The sequence below is a fragment of the Saccopteryx leptura genome, chromosome 3 (genome assembly GCF_036850995.1).
Source record: "Saccopteryx leptura isolate mSacLep1 chromosome 3, mSacLep1_pri_phased_curated, whole genome shotgun sequence".
Taxonomy (NCBI): domain Eukaryota; kingdom Metazoa; phylum Chordata; class Mammalia; order Chiroptera; family Emballonuridae; genus Saccopteryx; species Saccopteryx leptura.
This window is the reverse complement of record NC_089505.1, coordinates 94,041,770-94,056,827: the sequence shown is the minus strand read 5'-3', so window position 1 is coordinate 94,056,827 and position 15,058 is coordinate 94,041,770. Positions and strand designations below refer to the sequence as shown.

General features: G+C 42.6%; 1 protein-coding gene across 4 annotated transcripts in view; it reads right to left on the bottom strand.

The window, feature by feature from the left end:
- LOC136399678 (protein DDI1 homolog 2) overlaps positions 1-15,058 on the bottom strand; it is a 38,893-nt gene that overhangs the window by 10,596 nt on the left and 13,239 nt on the right. For 3 of the 4 annotated variants that reach the window (XM_066375151.1, XM_066375155.1, XM_066375152.1), the window contains 4 exons: positions 14,283-14,409; positions 10,157-10,284; positions 5,973-6,101; positions 106-209 (listed from right to left, as the gene is read on the bottom strand). In XM_066375151.1, coding sequence (XP_066231248.1) covers positions 106-209; positions 5,973-6,101; positions 10,157-10,284; positions 14,283-14,409 — 488 coding nt within the window. Of the gene's footprint in view, positions 1-105; positions 210-1,223; positions 1,372-5,972; positions 6,102-10,156; positions 10,285-14,282; positions 14,410-15,058 lie in introns of those variants that run through there. The other variant, XM_066375153.1, reaches the window with a different exon arrangement.

Here is a 15,058-nt window from a genome sequence, read left to right as displayed (position 1 = left end):
TCATGCTTCTTAGTTTTCCAGTATACATGGCCAACAGAAATGATGCAGTAACAAGCACAAAATGTACAAAAAACCATGCAAAAAGCAAGCAGAGCCCTTGGGTACCTGATGTCGTTTCAGCATGTCCAGTCCCAGAAGCATGTCCATGGGCTGCTCCTCAAGTATAGAGAAGGAACAGGCCAGGAAATCACCTTCAATCTGAACCTGAGCTGAAGCACATGAAAAACGAGTAAGAGGTTACAGATTTTTGCTTCAAAAGCCCAACGCAAACTTTGGAAACGTATCTATCATTCTGTGCCTTGCTTCTCATAATCAGTCCAAACCAAGGCAAAGCAGCAAAAAGGTGAAATACAGAAAGAAAATCCTGTTAGACTAACAAGCAGTTTAAAAGCCAGCAAGGGCACAAAGTAAAGTGGACTTAAAAAAAAAAAAGAGCCCAGCCTTCAGTAGCACAGCAAATAAAATGTCGACCTGAAACGTTGACGTCACTGGTTCGAAACCCTGGGCTTGCCTGGTCAAGGCACATACAACAAGCAATCAATGAACAACTAAAGCGAAGGAACTGAGTTGATACTTCTTGCTTCAAACCCCTTGTAAAAAAAAAAGACCAATTCCTCCTATAAACCACCCACTTTCTATATACACTTACAAGAGGTTTTCTAAAAGGGAAATAAAGCCTGTACATGTTAAACCTTTTAAATTAGCCTCCAAAAAGTGAACTTTATTATTGCCTGTTATAATCCAGTTTCCATGTGCCAAACCAGGCAAAACACCAAGGCCGGTGTCTGCCTGGAGCCTCCTGCCTCAATTCCTTCATCAATTACTCTCCTCACTTAATATGTAAGATTGAAGAACTTACTTTGCTATTAGTAAGTATATCTTAAAAACAGGAGGGTGTATGAAATATATGTACAGCATAAAGTATAATAAACACCCACACATCTCTTCCCCAAGTTAAGAAACAGAGCTGAGAAGTCTCAGTATGTCCTACTGATGACAACTTTTCTCTTTGCTTCCTCCCACCCTCCCAATTATCCTGGGTTTTGTGTTAATTACTCTCAGCGTTTCTTAAAGTTCTTTCCCGCTTTGTATGATTTCTGTGCAACATAGTGTGTGTCCATAAAGTCATGGTGCACTTTTGATCGGTCACAGGAAAGCAACAAAAGACGATAGAAATGTGAAATCTGCACCAAATAAAAGGGAAAACTCTCCCAGTTTCATACCTATTCAGTGCAGTTCGATGTGGGCTCACGTACAGATTATTTAGGGCTCCTTAGGTAGCTATCCCGTATAGCCTCTACAGACTGGTCACTGAAACCCCTACCAGAACGGGGTTTCTCCACCAAACTGCCGGTTTCCTTCAACTGCTTATCCCACCAAGTAATGTTATTCCTATGTGGTGGCGCTTCGTTATAAACGCGCCGATATTCATGTTGCACTTTGGTCACAGATTCGAATTTAGCAAGCCACAGAACACATTGAACTTTGTACCGTCCACATCTCAACTGGCATGGCCGTGAGCTGCTCCACTGTATACACGGTGTTACATCATCATCTGCACATGCACACATGCTGCCACATCATCCAACAGAAACTGGAAGGGTTTTTCTTTTATTTGGAACAGATTTCACATTTCTATCGTCTTTTGTTGCTTTCCTGTGACCGGTCAAAAGTGCACCATGCCTGACCAGGCGGTGGTGCAGTGGATAGAGCGCCGGACTGGGATGCAGAAGGACCCGGGTTCGAGATCCCAAGGTCACCAGCTTGAGCGCGGGCTCATATGATTTGAGCAAAAAGCTCACCAGCTTGGACCCAAGGTCCCTGGCTCCAGCAAGGGGTTACTCGGTCTGCTGTAGCCCCAAGGTCAAGGCACATATGAGAAAGCAATCAATGAACAACTAAGATGTCACAACGAAAAACTGATGATTGATGCTTCTCATCTCTCTCCGTTCCTGTCTGTCTGTCCCTATCTATCCCTCTCTCTGTCCCTATAAAAAAAAAAAAAAAGAAAAAAAGTGCACCATGACTTTACGGACATACTGTATTATTTAGTGTTATGTTTTTGAACTATGGACTTGCTCTTTTACTCAAAAAATATTTTGAGACACTTCATCGCTAGCAGACACACGTGACTACACCTTTGCTTTATACCACCCTAGAGGGCTGTATTGTGTAACACATCAGAACTGACATGCCCATTTCACTGTTGTGGGACCTTCTGGGTTGCTTCCAGTTTCTGCTGTCACAGCACTGCTACCGTGAATGCAGGAGCACTTGTCCCCTGGTGTGCCATGAGTTCCTCTAAGGTAGAGTCTAAGAAGTGAGAGCATAGGGTTCTAGGGCAATGGTTTTCAACCACCGGTGCGCAAAACAGTTAACCACCCTGATGGTGAACCCTTTATACAGTATCAGGATGCTTAACTCTTTTGTGGACTGGCAGTGGAAAACCACTCTTCTAGGGCAGTGGTCCCCAACCTTTTTTGGGCCACGGACCAGTTTAATGCCAGAAAATATTTTCATGGACCAGCCTTTAGGGTGGGACAGATAAATGCACAAAATAAAATTATGCGACCGGTGTAAAAACTGTGGTATTTTAAAATATAATTGTTGAACTTACGAGATAAGCGTCAAGAGTGAGTCTTAGACGGATTAACAGAGGGAATCTGGTCATTTTTTAAAAAATAAAACATTGGTCAGACTTAAATACCGGTCCGCAGCCCAAGGGTTGGGGACCACTGTTCTAGGAGATATCAGGCTCAATTTTGCTTGGTGATGATGAATTCTCTAAATGCTTTCTGGAAGTGCATGAAAGTTCACAGTGCTCCATATTCTCACCTACAGTCAGTATGATTAGATTTAAAATCCTACTAGCCTAGCAGTAATTTTGCATTTCCCTGGTTAATAATGAGATTAAGCAACTTTTCATATATTTACTAACCACTGGGTTTCCTTTCAAAGTACTTATGAATATTTTTATACTGTCTTTCTTACTGAGTCAGAGGATATACAAACACGTGGAATGTGTCTATTCTGCATTCGAATCTTTTATAAGTTATACATGTTTCCTAGTTTGTGTCTGTGCACTTTTTTATGTCTTTTGATGAAAGGTTCTTAATCTTAAAGCTGCTGAATGTCTCAAATAATTTCCTTCCTGCCTCTGAAAGAATGCCTTCCCTAGGCAAGACACCCTCCTGTGTTCTCTCCTAGAAGCTGTGACTTTGTCTTCTGCTTCTAGGTCTTTAACCACCATTGAGTTGACTTTGTAAGTGATGTAAAGAGCCCAAACAAAATTTAAAATCAGCATATCATGTCTCTCTCCCTCTCACATACACATTGGGGTTTGGATGGTATTAACAAGGATTCTGTTGATAAATGTGGAGAATTACCATCTTTGACAGACTGAACCTTCCTATCCATGGTACAGATCCTAACTGTTTTAAGGTTTTCTTCATACTGATCAGAGCCAAAGCTGCAAATAGTACAACTTGTACATCCGCAAAGAAGGGCACAAAGGACTCGTATTACTTTGTCTCTTCCTATTATCTCCTCACTTAAAACCATGAAAAATCTGAGACCTCAGACTCTGAAGCAACCCATTTGTGGTATTCCTCCTCAATTTGAGTTCTACTGTGTGTTAGAAAGTATATGAGAGGAAGGTATTTGAATTATCCTACTCTACAGAAATCAGTAAGAGATAATAAGATGGTGCTAGTAGACACATAATATTAAAAAAGAAAAATTAAAGAAAATAGGTAGAAATGTCACTGTAATGAAAGAAAAATAACATAATAAAAAAGCACCTCATCTGCAAATTAATGGACTAAAAACTAGTAATACTTGACTGTATCAAGGATGTTGAGAGGAATATTCATTCAGTGCTGGAGAAACCAGATTAGTACAACCGTTAGCAATATCAAGAGTCTGAAAGCACCCATAACCTTTGCTTCAGTATTTACAGGAAGCTTGAAGGAAAAATATCAGCGTACACAAAAAGCCACGTTACAATGACAAAATACTGGAGGAAAATACACGTCCTAAAAGCCGAACATTAAACCTACACAACAGACTGTTACTCACTTATTTAAATTATGCTTATGAAATTGACAGTAACATTGGGAAAATGTTAAGAATGTTAATTTTTCTTAAATCAGAGAATAAAATTCTACACTTCGTATGACCATCTTTTTTAAGAAAAAAAGCACATGGAAACAAGGCCAAAATGAAGTACTGTATGTCCAAATACTATCAACAGCTGATTCTCTCACCTCACAGGATTTAAGGTATTTTAGCTTCTTTTAACATTTCTATACTTTTGAGATTCTCTACAACAAGCATATGTTAGATAGATGTTAAAAAAAAACAACAGAAAGAAACACGCTGGATGAGAGATGAAAGATTACACAACTTGTATTTATAAGTACTTCTGAAAACCGGTAGAAGTGGGTCCAAGGTAGAAAGAAGGTTGAAGGTCTCAGCAGGCACGGCCAGATCCTGGGGCCCCTCTCCTGCACGGCCAGATCCTGGGGCCCCTCTCCTGCGCGGCCAGATCCTGGGGCCCCTCTCCTGCACGCTGCTCAGCCCCTCGCTCTACCTCAACGGCACACCGGAGGACTTTTCCTCAAGAGGGTGAAACAGAGGTGGGCAGGGAAGAAGATGGAGGAAGACAGGGGCACTAGTACCTAACTAAAACCAAGGGCATTAACTGAAAGCTAAGACTGGGGCCTTTTTCTCCCTCCAACTTCTAGATCACCCCCAGTCGCCATGGATGTCCACACCAGTAATCTTCCAGACAGCCTTCTGGTGTCCCCTCTTCAATATGAGCGATTCCAAGGATAATCAGACATCTGTGAAAACCATCTAACACAGAAGAACCCTCTCCCAAAATAACCCCAAAATATAATACTAGAAAGGAAAGAAGGCAAAACTGAGGAAATTTCACCAGCCACTCTCCCCTCTAAGAACACAATGAAAGAAAGAAAAAAGGAAACGACAGGACAAGTCCAGGACAGGAGATTACCCTCCCTGCCTAACAGAGGGGCTCCCCTGGCAGAGCAGAGTGCACCCAGCGGGAGGGAAGGAGACCATTCTGACAGTCACTTCTCCAGACTGAAAGGCACCCAGCACAGCGGGTGAAAAGGGAGCTACAACCAAGTGCATCACTGTAAAATTTCAAACCACTGTGGGCAAAGACTAGATTCTACAACCTTCAGAAACAGAAATCTTTCACATAAACAACTGAGGATCAGAATAGCACCCAGATTTTCCACAGCAATAGTGTAAAAAATTGTGAAGGAAAATGACTTCCAACTTAGCCAGGTTGGCAGAATGTAGGGGAAAAAGACATGTTCTAATATTTAAGGACTCAATTTACCTCCATGCACTTTTTCTCAGGAAGTTACTGGAAGATGTGCTCTAATAAACCGAGGAGCAAAATACAGAGAGAGACATGAGATTAATGTAGCCCAACATCAGGACGAGAAAAGAACCCCTCTGGACCCAGTCAAGTGGGTTCCAACACAGTAGCCTTCAATCCAGGCTCTGGGAGAAGCGTCTTCAACGGGATGCAATGTATCAAGGAGATTTACACAACTAGGCAAGTGTTTGGGATGAGTAACACACACACACACACACACACACACACGAAAAAGGAAAGCAATTATTTTCAATGAGATGGCTACATTCTCCTCAATGGTATTTATATAATTGTATCAGTAAATAGCACTATGAACATATTACTTAGAAATGTGGAGGCAAGCACCAACAGAAATCTGAAATAGTTGAAAGGAATCATCTCTCAGGAGCAGAAAACGTAAGCACACTGGGGACTGTTTTTGTCACCAGCTAAAACATGCAGATCCGTATGACTTCAATAGAATTTAAATGTCTAGGGTTAAGGCCTACTGGAAAAGGCACCTGTCCCGGGAAATTTAACTCCACTACCCCACAAAGATCCCCAGCGCCTTTCTGCTCACCTAGATGTACCCTTCCAATAATCTTCTGGGTGCCCACTCCTTTGGCGATTCCTGCCCACCGACGATCCACCAGCCTCATTATATTACACCTTTCTGCACAAGCTTGGCTCATAATAGTCATCTGGGCACCTGGAGGTGGAGGGAAACATCACACAATAAGGACAAAATCTGCCTTTGTGGCAAGAGGACAAATGCAGCACTGAGAACAGGGTAGGCCGCCAGTACACCCCCAGACTGGTCGGTGACATTGTTCCCACCTAGCAATTCCCTGCCTGCCTTAGTTCACTTTCAGTTCCACAGTGGAATCTGAAACAGTGCAGAAACCTGACACTGAGGGAAAGGATATTTTGGTTAAATGTAGTAATTAAATGGTATTTTAAAACTTTACCGCATAGGAAGCAAAAATACCTGGAAAAGACTTCCAACAAGGCAACTGTCTACAGGTGCAAATGCTCACCATGTACCACTTTTTACATTCATATCTGTTTTCACACAGTAGCTCTAAACATGTCACCAAGTTATTTTTACATCAAACGTAGGGACACTAATTTGCCAGTTAAAAAATTCATCATTAAGCCCTGGCTGGATAGCTTGGTTGGTTAGAGCATCATCCCCAGGTGCAGAGGTTGCTGGTTTGATCCTTGGTCAGGGCACATACAGGAACAGATCAATGTTCCTGTCTCTCTCCCTTCCTCTCTCACTAAAACAAATCAATGAAAAATAAATAAATAAAAATAAATATATTGCCTGGCCTGTGGTGGTGCAGTGGATAAAGCGCCGACCTGGAATGCTGAGGTCGCCGGTTCAAAACCCTGGACTTGCCCGGTCAAGGCACCTACAACAAGCAATCAACGAACAACTAGAGTGAAGCAACTATGAGACACTTCGCACTCCCCCATGCCTCTCTCTCTCCTCTTTCTGTAAAATCGATGAAAATATAAAATCTTTAAAAGATATATATATATCATACAGTCTCTCAAAAAAACTGGAAGTGAACTCCCCATTATGAGCCCTCTGCTCTTTTAGGAAGTGGGCAGTGAGGGTTTTTCTCTCTTGCAATGACATGCATTCACCCACAGTGGAGGTGGCCGGTGGGGACCACATGCTCCGCTCATCTTGACCTACAGTGTTCATCTTTCCCGTGGACTCGAGTCCCACCCCCCTGCTGTCAGCCGTGTCTATCTCAGAGCCAACAGGTAGACTCCTTCTCCCCAAACAATTAAAACTTCGGATTTCTCCTCACCAATGGAATTACTTTTTTGCAATCATGAAACATAAGCACTGTTCACTTTTGACTCCTCTTTTCGCCTTCTCCACACTCTCAAACGCTGGTCCAATCTGTTAAATTCTATGTAATTTCTGCCCCTCTTTCTTCCAGCCACAGCACTCAGCCTTGCTCACCCTCTATTCCCCTCGCTAGTGGACAATTTCTCTGGTTTCCCAAACACTCTGGATGTATAACTTAAAGCAGGGAAGTAGTTTTGACCCTTAGTGTTATAGAGTTCTATATTTCTGCCACTGCCTCTGTCTTCCTAAAATACCACCTTCTTCAGATCACTTATCTATCTGCCCAAAGATCCTCAGCAGCTTCTACTCTTTACTTTAAATTTTTTTTTTTTTTTTTTTAAATTTAGAGAGAGAAGAAGGGGGAAAGATAGATAGATAGAAACATCAATCCATTCCTGTATGTACCCTGACTGGGGATCAAACCGGCAACGTTGGCATACGACAATGCTCTAACCAACCGAACTATCCACCCAGGGCGGCTCCTACTCTTATAAGACCACCTTCAAACCACATTGCCAAAGCTTCAGATCTCGCCTTGTTCTGGTCAAACTACTTCCAGCTGCTATAGACAGAATGTCTGCATCCCTCCAAAATTCATGTTGAAATTTAATCCCCAATGTGATATTAGAGGTAGGGGCTTTTGGGGGGGGCGGTGATTAGGTCATTAGAATGGAGCCCTCACGAATGGGACTGGCTCCTGTATAAGAGACCCGAGAGCTCCTTTACCACTCCCACCACGTGAAGACCTAGGGAGAAGACTGCTATCTATGATCTAGGAATCAGGCTGTCACCAGCCACGAGTCTTCCAGTGCCTCAATCAACTATAAGAAACGGATCTGTGTTTATAAGCCACTCAGTCTATGGCAGGGGTCTCAAACTCGGGGCCGCATGCGGCCCGCCGAACAATTTTGTGCAGCCCGCAGACTAATCCACGAAGTTCAAAATATTTGAAGTTTGAGACCCCTGGTCTATGGTATTGCTATGGCAGCCGGAGCAGCTCAGATATCAGTCTGGTGTTCCAAGTACTCATCCTCTACTCTATGGGGGCACTGGCTCCCTACACCCCTGACTCACTTTGACCCTCCATGAGAGCGCCCCTCCACTGCTTCCACTCTCTCTGAATTCTGCTTACGCTCTGAGGCCCACCTGAAGGCCCGCCTCCTCCCCAACGCACACGTCCTTTGCCAATGATGTCTCAACCTCAATCCCAGCATTTCCTGACTATATTACTCATCAGGCACCTTACACTTGACGGGCACTGAAAGTCATGCCATTTGAACAAGGTTAGGTCCAAGGAGGCCCAAAAATAATGAAGGAAAAAGGAATTTGGGAAGGCAATTTTCTTTTTTCTTCCTCCCTCCTCACTTTACTCCACAAAAACTAGTTACTGATGTACAGGAAGCAACCCCAGGATGAGAAGGGTCCCTGTTACTGCTCCCCTGCCTCTTTCTTCTCAAGCCTCAGCTCCAAGCCCACTCTCTGCCTGCAGAGACAGCTCAGTTCACAGTCTCTCTCTTTTGAAGCCACACCTGAGCGTCCCAGTCAGGTGACCCATGTTCACTCAATATGCATCTGATTTTTGCATCGTGGTTAGAGTTCTGGCATCAAGCAGATTGGGGGCTAAATCCAAAAACTTTCTCATAGGCCCTGGCCAGGTAACTCAATTGGTTAGTGTCCTGATATGCCAAGGTTGAAGATTCGATCCCAAGTCAGGGCACATACAAGAATCACTAATAAATGCATAAATAAGTGGAACAAGAAATCAATGTATCTCTCTCACTCACTCCCTTTCTCTCTCTCTAAAATCAATCAATACAAACTTAAAAAAAAATCTACTGCTCGTGAACTCTGTATACCTGGAAATGACTTCCCCTCTCTATGTCCACATTTCCTCATCTATAAAATAAGGGTAACAGCAGAACACAGTTTATGGGGGATATTCTGAGGAGTAAATAGAAGTGAATAAAACAATATATATTAAGCACCTTAGTTGATTAAGCATGAATTAGCATGGTGCCTGGCACACAATAATGGCTCAAGAAGCACTGAGCTTTATATATATTAGGGTCTGTCTCTTCTGTCACCAGAGCCCTATGAAGCAGCAGTTAGTTAAGCACTCAGCACAAGGCCCTGTACACAGCACTCAAAAGACATTTTAAAAGCTGAATAATCAGCAGTTTACTTCTCACAGGAATATATGTATCTTAGTACGAACTTTTAACAGCTGAAACCTAGCACGTGCTCAAGTATTTGTGGATGAATGAAGGGAGGAAAACTGACCTGAGCAGGAGCTGTTACTACTCTAGGAAGTCATACCCAGGGTGAAGACACAGAGACCACTGTCACACCCACATGGTGCTGCCTGTGTGGTCTGACTAAAAAGCAAGGAGTTGTTGCTGAGAGAGAAGGTGACAGTTAGCACTGGGATTATCTGTATCCTCAAGTGTAACATCCCTGCTTCCTTATCTGGCTGTTTAGTGCTCCCAGGGCAAGAACCGTGCTTATACTCATTGCTCCTGGCAAAGTGATGGCCCACAGACCAAGTGGAAATATTTGTTTGACCTATACGCTACACAGCTCCTCCTTACAGCCCCTTATTCTAAACCCAATGACTCCCCAATGCCTTAGAGGTGCCCTAGAAATTCAGGATGCCAAATAAGGTAAGCAGGAAGATAAAGAGGCACCACAAAATGCAAAACTAGTAAAGAAATGATGAAAGAAACAAACCTATCACAAACAAGAAAAGGTTAGCAAGTGAAACAATAACCCCCAGGCTTGTTAGCTAGCAGTCCAAAGGACAAATGCCATCTTTAATGGACACCAGGGTCTCCCCTTCTTCCTGTGTCAGGTCAGAATGTTGGATGGGGAGACAAAGACACAAAGGACAGAGACATCACCTGAGTCAACAAAGGCTTTCACAGGATGTCCATTCACTTTGCAGTTAATATAAAGCATCACTACTTGGCCAAAACTTTCCGGAGCCTCTTCCATAGCTATCGTCATGTTTTCCTCAATGTTCTGTTGCCTGTAACAAACCAAAACCAGGTACACTAGAGCACCATTTCCATGAAGAGAGAACTGTTTCAAAGTCACAATATTAAAACCAGATCTGTATGTATCTTTTGCCAACTATAGCAGCTGAGTCACTGAAATGGAAACTGGTGCTCTATCCCACAGTATGTGATTTTGCAGGAGGCAATGAGATACACAGCAGAAAATTAAAGGCATACAAATTACCCTCATATAAAATGACTATTTGTTTCCTTTTCAAGCTCACAATACAGGGAAACATATTTCTGGAGAGTAAGGGTCACAACCCTTTTTATCCTATAGAATATCAGAATTTCATGAATGCACTAATTTATCTGAGGATTTACTGGGTATCTGGGTTCATTTCCTATGTCCAGTCCATTAAAAACTGTTTGCAAATATAATATACAGATGTCTTAACTGTTTGGGTTGCACCTGCTGCTTAATTTCCAAGATTGGGCTTTTTAATCTGTAAAATGAGGATGATTCCCATCAGATAGTTGCTGAGAGGTAGAAAGCATCTATTATACAATGCCAACATAAGGGCAGATTAAAAAAAATTCCTATCTAGCTATCACTTAAGAGAACTACACATACAAAAGAATCACTTTTTACTGGGTCATCAAATACCGTCTTCAAAAATTGAACACTCAAATTATCACATAAGAAAAGCACATAGCCCGCCTGACTAGGCGGTGGTGCGGTGAATAGAGCATCGGACTGGGACGCAGAGGACCCAGGTTCAAGACCCCGAGGTTGCCAGCTTGAGTGCAGATTCATCTGGTTTGAGCAAAGCTCACCAGCTTGGACCCAAAGTTGCTGGCTTGAGCAAGGGGTCACTCAGTCCGCTGTAGCCCCACGGTCAAGGCACATATGAGAAAGCAATCAATGAACAACTAAGGCAGGGGTAGTCAACCTTTTTATGCCTACTGCCCACTTTTGTATCTCTGTTACTAGTAAAATTTTCTAACCGCCCACCAGTTCCACAGTAATGGTGATTTATAAAGTAGGGAAGTAACTTTACTTTATAAAATTTATAAAGCAGAGTTACAGCAAATTAAAGAATATAATAATTACTTACCAAGTAATTTATGTTGGATTTTCGTTAAGTTTAGCAGGATAAATCTTTATAAAATAACTTACTATAGTTAAAACTCTTTTTATTTATACTTTGGTTGCTCCGCTACCACCCACCATGAAAGCTGGAACGTCCACTAGTGAGCGGTAGGAACCAGGTTGACTACCACTGAACTAAGGTGTTGCAATGAAAAACTAATGATCGATGCTTCTCATCTCTCTGTTCCTGTCTGTCTGTCCGTATCTATCCCTCTTTCACTGTCTCTGTTAAAAAAAAAAAAAGAAAGCACAAAAGCACATAGCTGTTCAGGCGGTGGCACAGTGGATACAGCATTGAACTGGGACACAGAGGATCCAGGTTCAAAACCCTGAGGTTGCTGGCTTAAGCAAGGGGTCACTCGCTCTGCTGCAGCTTCCTGGTCAAGGCACATATGAGAAAGCAATCACTGAACAACTAAGGAGACTAAGAAGCCACAATAAAGAATTAATGCTTCTCATCTCTGTCCGTAACTGTCCCTCTCTCTGGTCTCTATCACAAAAAAAAAGAACAACAAAACACAAAAAACCCAAAAAAACAACCACAGAGAAGGCTGCTTACCAGCAGCTTACTCTATCATGGCATATCTCCATGCCCAACCTCCTTATAAAAAACAATCAAATATGATCACCATTAATGGAAACTAAGGCAGGGGCTAGGCCCCTTCTCTCAAGGCTGAGGCAGTAACAGAACAGGGTTCAGGGCTTAGTTAAATTATATTGTAAACCAGGGGCTGGCAAACTATAGCCCACTCTGTGAATAAACCCTCATGTGAACAGAGCCCACCATTCATTTCCATACTGGTATTATCTCTGGCTATCTGTTCCACACAGGCAGAACTGACTGCCAGCCACAGACAGTGCGGCCTGCAAAGCTGAAAGTGTTTCCTATCTGACTCTTCACGGATAATGTTTACTGGCCCCTGTTCTAAACTGTCCTGGCTGTAGTAATACTTTAGCTCAACTGAACTGATGGCTTTATTGGCCATTCTGTATTAAAATATTAAATGTCTCAACCTGACCAGGCAGTGGCGCAGTGGATACAGCATCGGCCTGGGACGCTGAAGACCCAGGTTCAAAACCCCGAGGTCGCTGGCTTGAGCACAGGCAAGCTATCATACCTCAGTGTATACATACCCTGTGTAATCACTGGTGTAGCATACCAAATAAAACTTTAATAAGCATTTGATATAATTAAACAGCTTTTCTCCTATGCCATATTATTAAATTTAGAAATAACCCAAAATTAGCTATACACTCCCGACACTGTAATGATTTCAACCAAGGTTTTCAGCAAAAATCTTCTGAAGTAATACAGGTTCCTGTGGCTATTCTGGGCTCTGTACATAGACTCCCTTTACAGGCAGCAGGTGTTCGGTTTGAAGGAGTGGATGCATCCATCAGCCCACTGCCTTTCCCTCACCATGGGAAAAACACGAGTCAATGGGTATGCCTCATTCCACTTCTACTCTTCCGAAAGCTCAGTGCCACGGTGCCTATGTGGCCTTAAGCCTCTCCCTCTCAGCACTCCTGCTTCCTGGGCTGGACGCAATTATTCTTGTCAATTATGTAACATTCCCTGTAGTTGCAATGCAGTCTAGTTCAGAGAATACACGTCTTCCTGTGTCTCCAGGAAGACTTAACTAGTGAGATGGTTCTCAAAGATACTGTATTCATCAGTTCTGATAAAATCTGTGATACAATTAATGGGAATGCTTAAGAAAGAGAATGGCTTAGGGCTCTCAAGTGATTCCGGTGTTCAATTTACATTCTTTGATTTTAAATGCAGTCAGAGGAGTAAGAATGAAGGAAACCATTAATTACTTGACTTTCAAGTTGACAGCATAATATAATGACCAATTGAGGCTTCATTTAAGTAACCAAAATGATGACAAAGCCCCTAAAAGTAGCATTGGTACAGTCAGTCTTTTTACTTATACTAAAACCATCACAGCACTGGCCATAGTGGTGCAGCAGACAGAGCATCAACCTGGAACGCTGAGGTCACTGGTTCAAAACCCTGGGCTTGCCTGGTCTAGGCACATATAACAAGCAATCCATGAACAACTAAAGTGAAGCAACTATGAGTTAATATTTCGCGCTCCACCATTCTCCTCTCTGTAGAATCAATAAATAAAATCTTTAAAATCATCACAATGAGCCACAAAAACTGAATGGGGGGAGCTGTTTTCTTCTGCAAAGGGATTGACTGAATAGCATCTGGCCTGTGACTAATAACGTGACCAAAGTTAGCATTAGCACTATTGTACCTGCTTTGGCCCCACTCTTTAAGATTCAGATTCCTCAGATTTGGGAGTGGAACCCAAGCACCTGCATTTCTAGAAGCTTCTAACATGGTGCTAATATAGCCTCAGATGAGAGCCGCAGCATGAGAACAGGAGCCGGAAACAGTTTATCCACTGAGGCCCGAACAAGAGCTGCAGAAGGAAGAAGATTCAGGACTACCAGGTTCCTTTTTAGAGCTCTTCTCCTCATCCAATCATTTTCAAGCCCTAGATCTGATCAGGGCCCACAAAATATGTCTAAGGACAGATTCAAATCAGCCTGGGTAGCAAGCCTAGCAATCTCACCAAACTGGGGGCTTCTGCTTAGTCCTGGGGTCATCTACCTTCAATGACACACTGTGGGCTAGCCAGGGGACTTTATTAAAACTTCAGAAAAGCCATTCAGTTCGGTACCTGGTACCTTTGTAATGCTGAATTAAAACGTGAGGAAAATGGGAGAATAAAAGACTGAAGTTACTATCTCTAGTGCAAAATAAGGAATCAACCTCGAAGCAAAATGCCCAACTAAGATAAGACAACCTGTAGTATGGGAAGTCCGCATCCTCTCTCGCTGTTTAGGTTAAGGCATCATTACCTTATATCTTCTTCTATTTTGGCCTGAGCTTCAAGATCAAAAGGGTCAGCAGAAAAGAGACGAATCCTTTCTTGCTCTCTCCGCGCTCGGTCCTGCTGCTGCTCCACCAGGACCCTAGAAAATTTCTCTACAAAAGCAAGGGGGGGGGTGGATCTTAAGTACCACTGTATTCTCATTCCTTATTAGTCCTTTCCCACATCAGACACTTTCTCAAAATACAACCCATGGTGGCACAGTGGATAAATTGTGGACCTGGAACACTGAGGTTGCTGGTTTGAGACCATGGGCTTGCCTGATCAGGCACATATGAGAACTACTACGAGTTGATGCTTCCCATTCTCTCCACCCATCTTTCTCTCTTGCTCTCCTCTCTCTCAAATCAGTAAGTAAAATTAAACACAACAAAACAAAAACACTGTAAGAGATGCAAAGAAGATGCCTAAAAACGAAGTGAGCAATTACATTTGCTTTCTGTTCAGAGGTGAGACTATTTCTTCACCTAAACTCAGTGCAAAGAGATAAAGTTTTTGGAAAAATCATTTACTCTCATACGAAGTTATCTATAATATTGTTTCTACTCAGAGATAACTTTACAATCTGAATCCGGAGACTGGTATCTGTGTGGCAGATAAATGACCCTCCCTACCACCCTTATTCTATAGAACCCCCTTTCCTCTTCCAGTTTCATTTCCTTCATAACACTCTCAAGCTTAAAGCAGACCAATTAAATGCAAACTACTGTTAGCATACCTTTGTTACCTGATGGGTAACAAGCA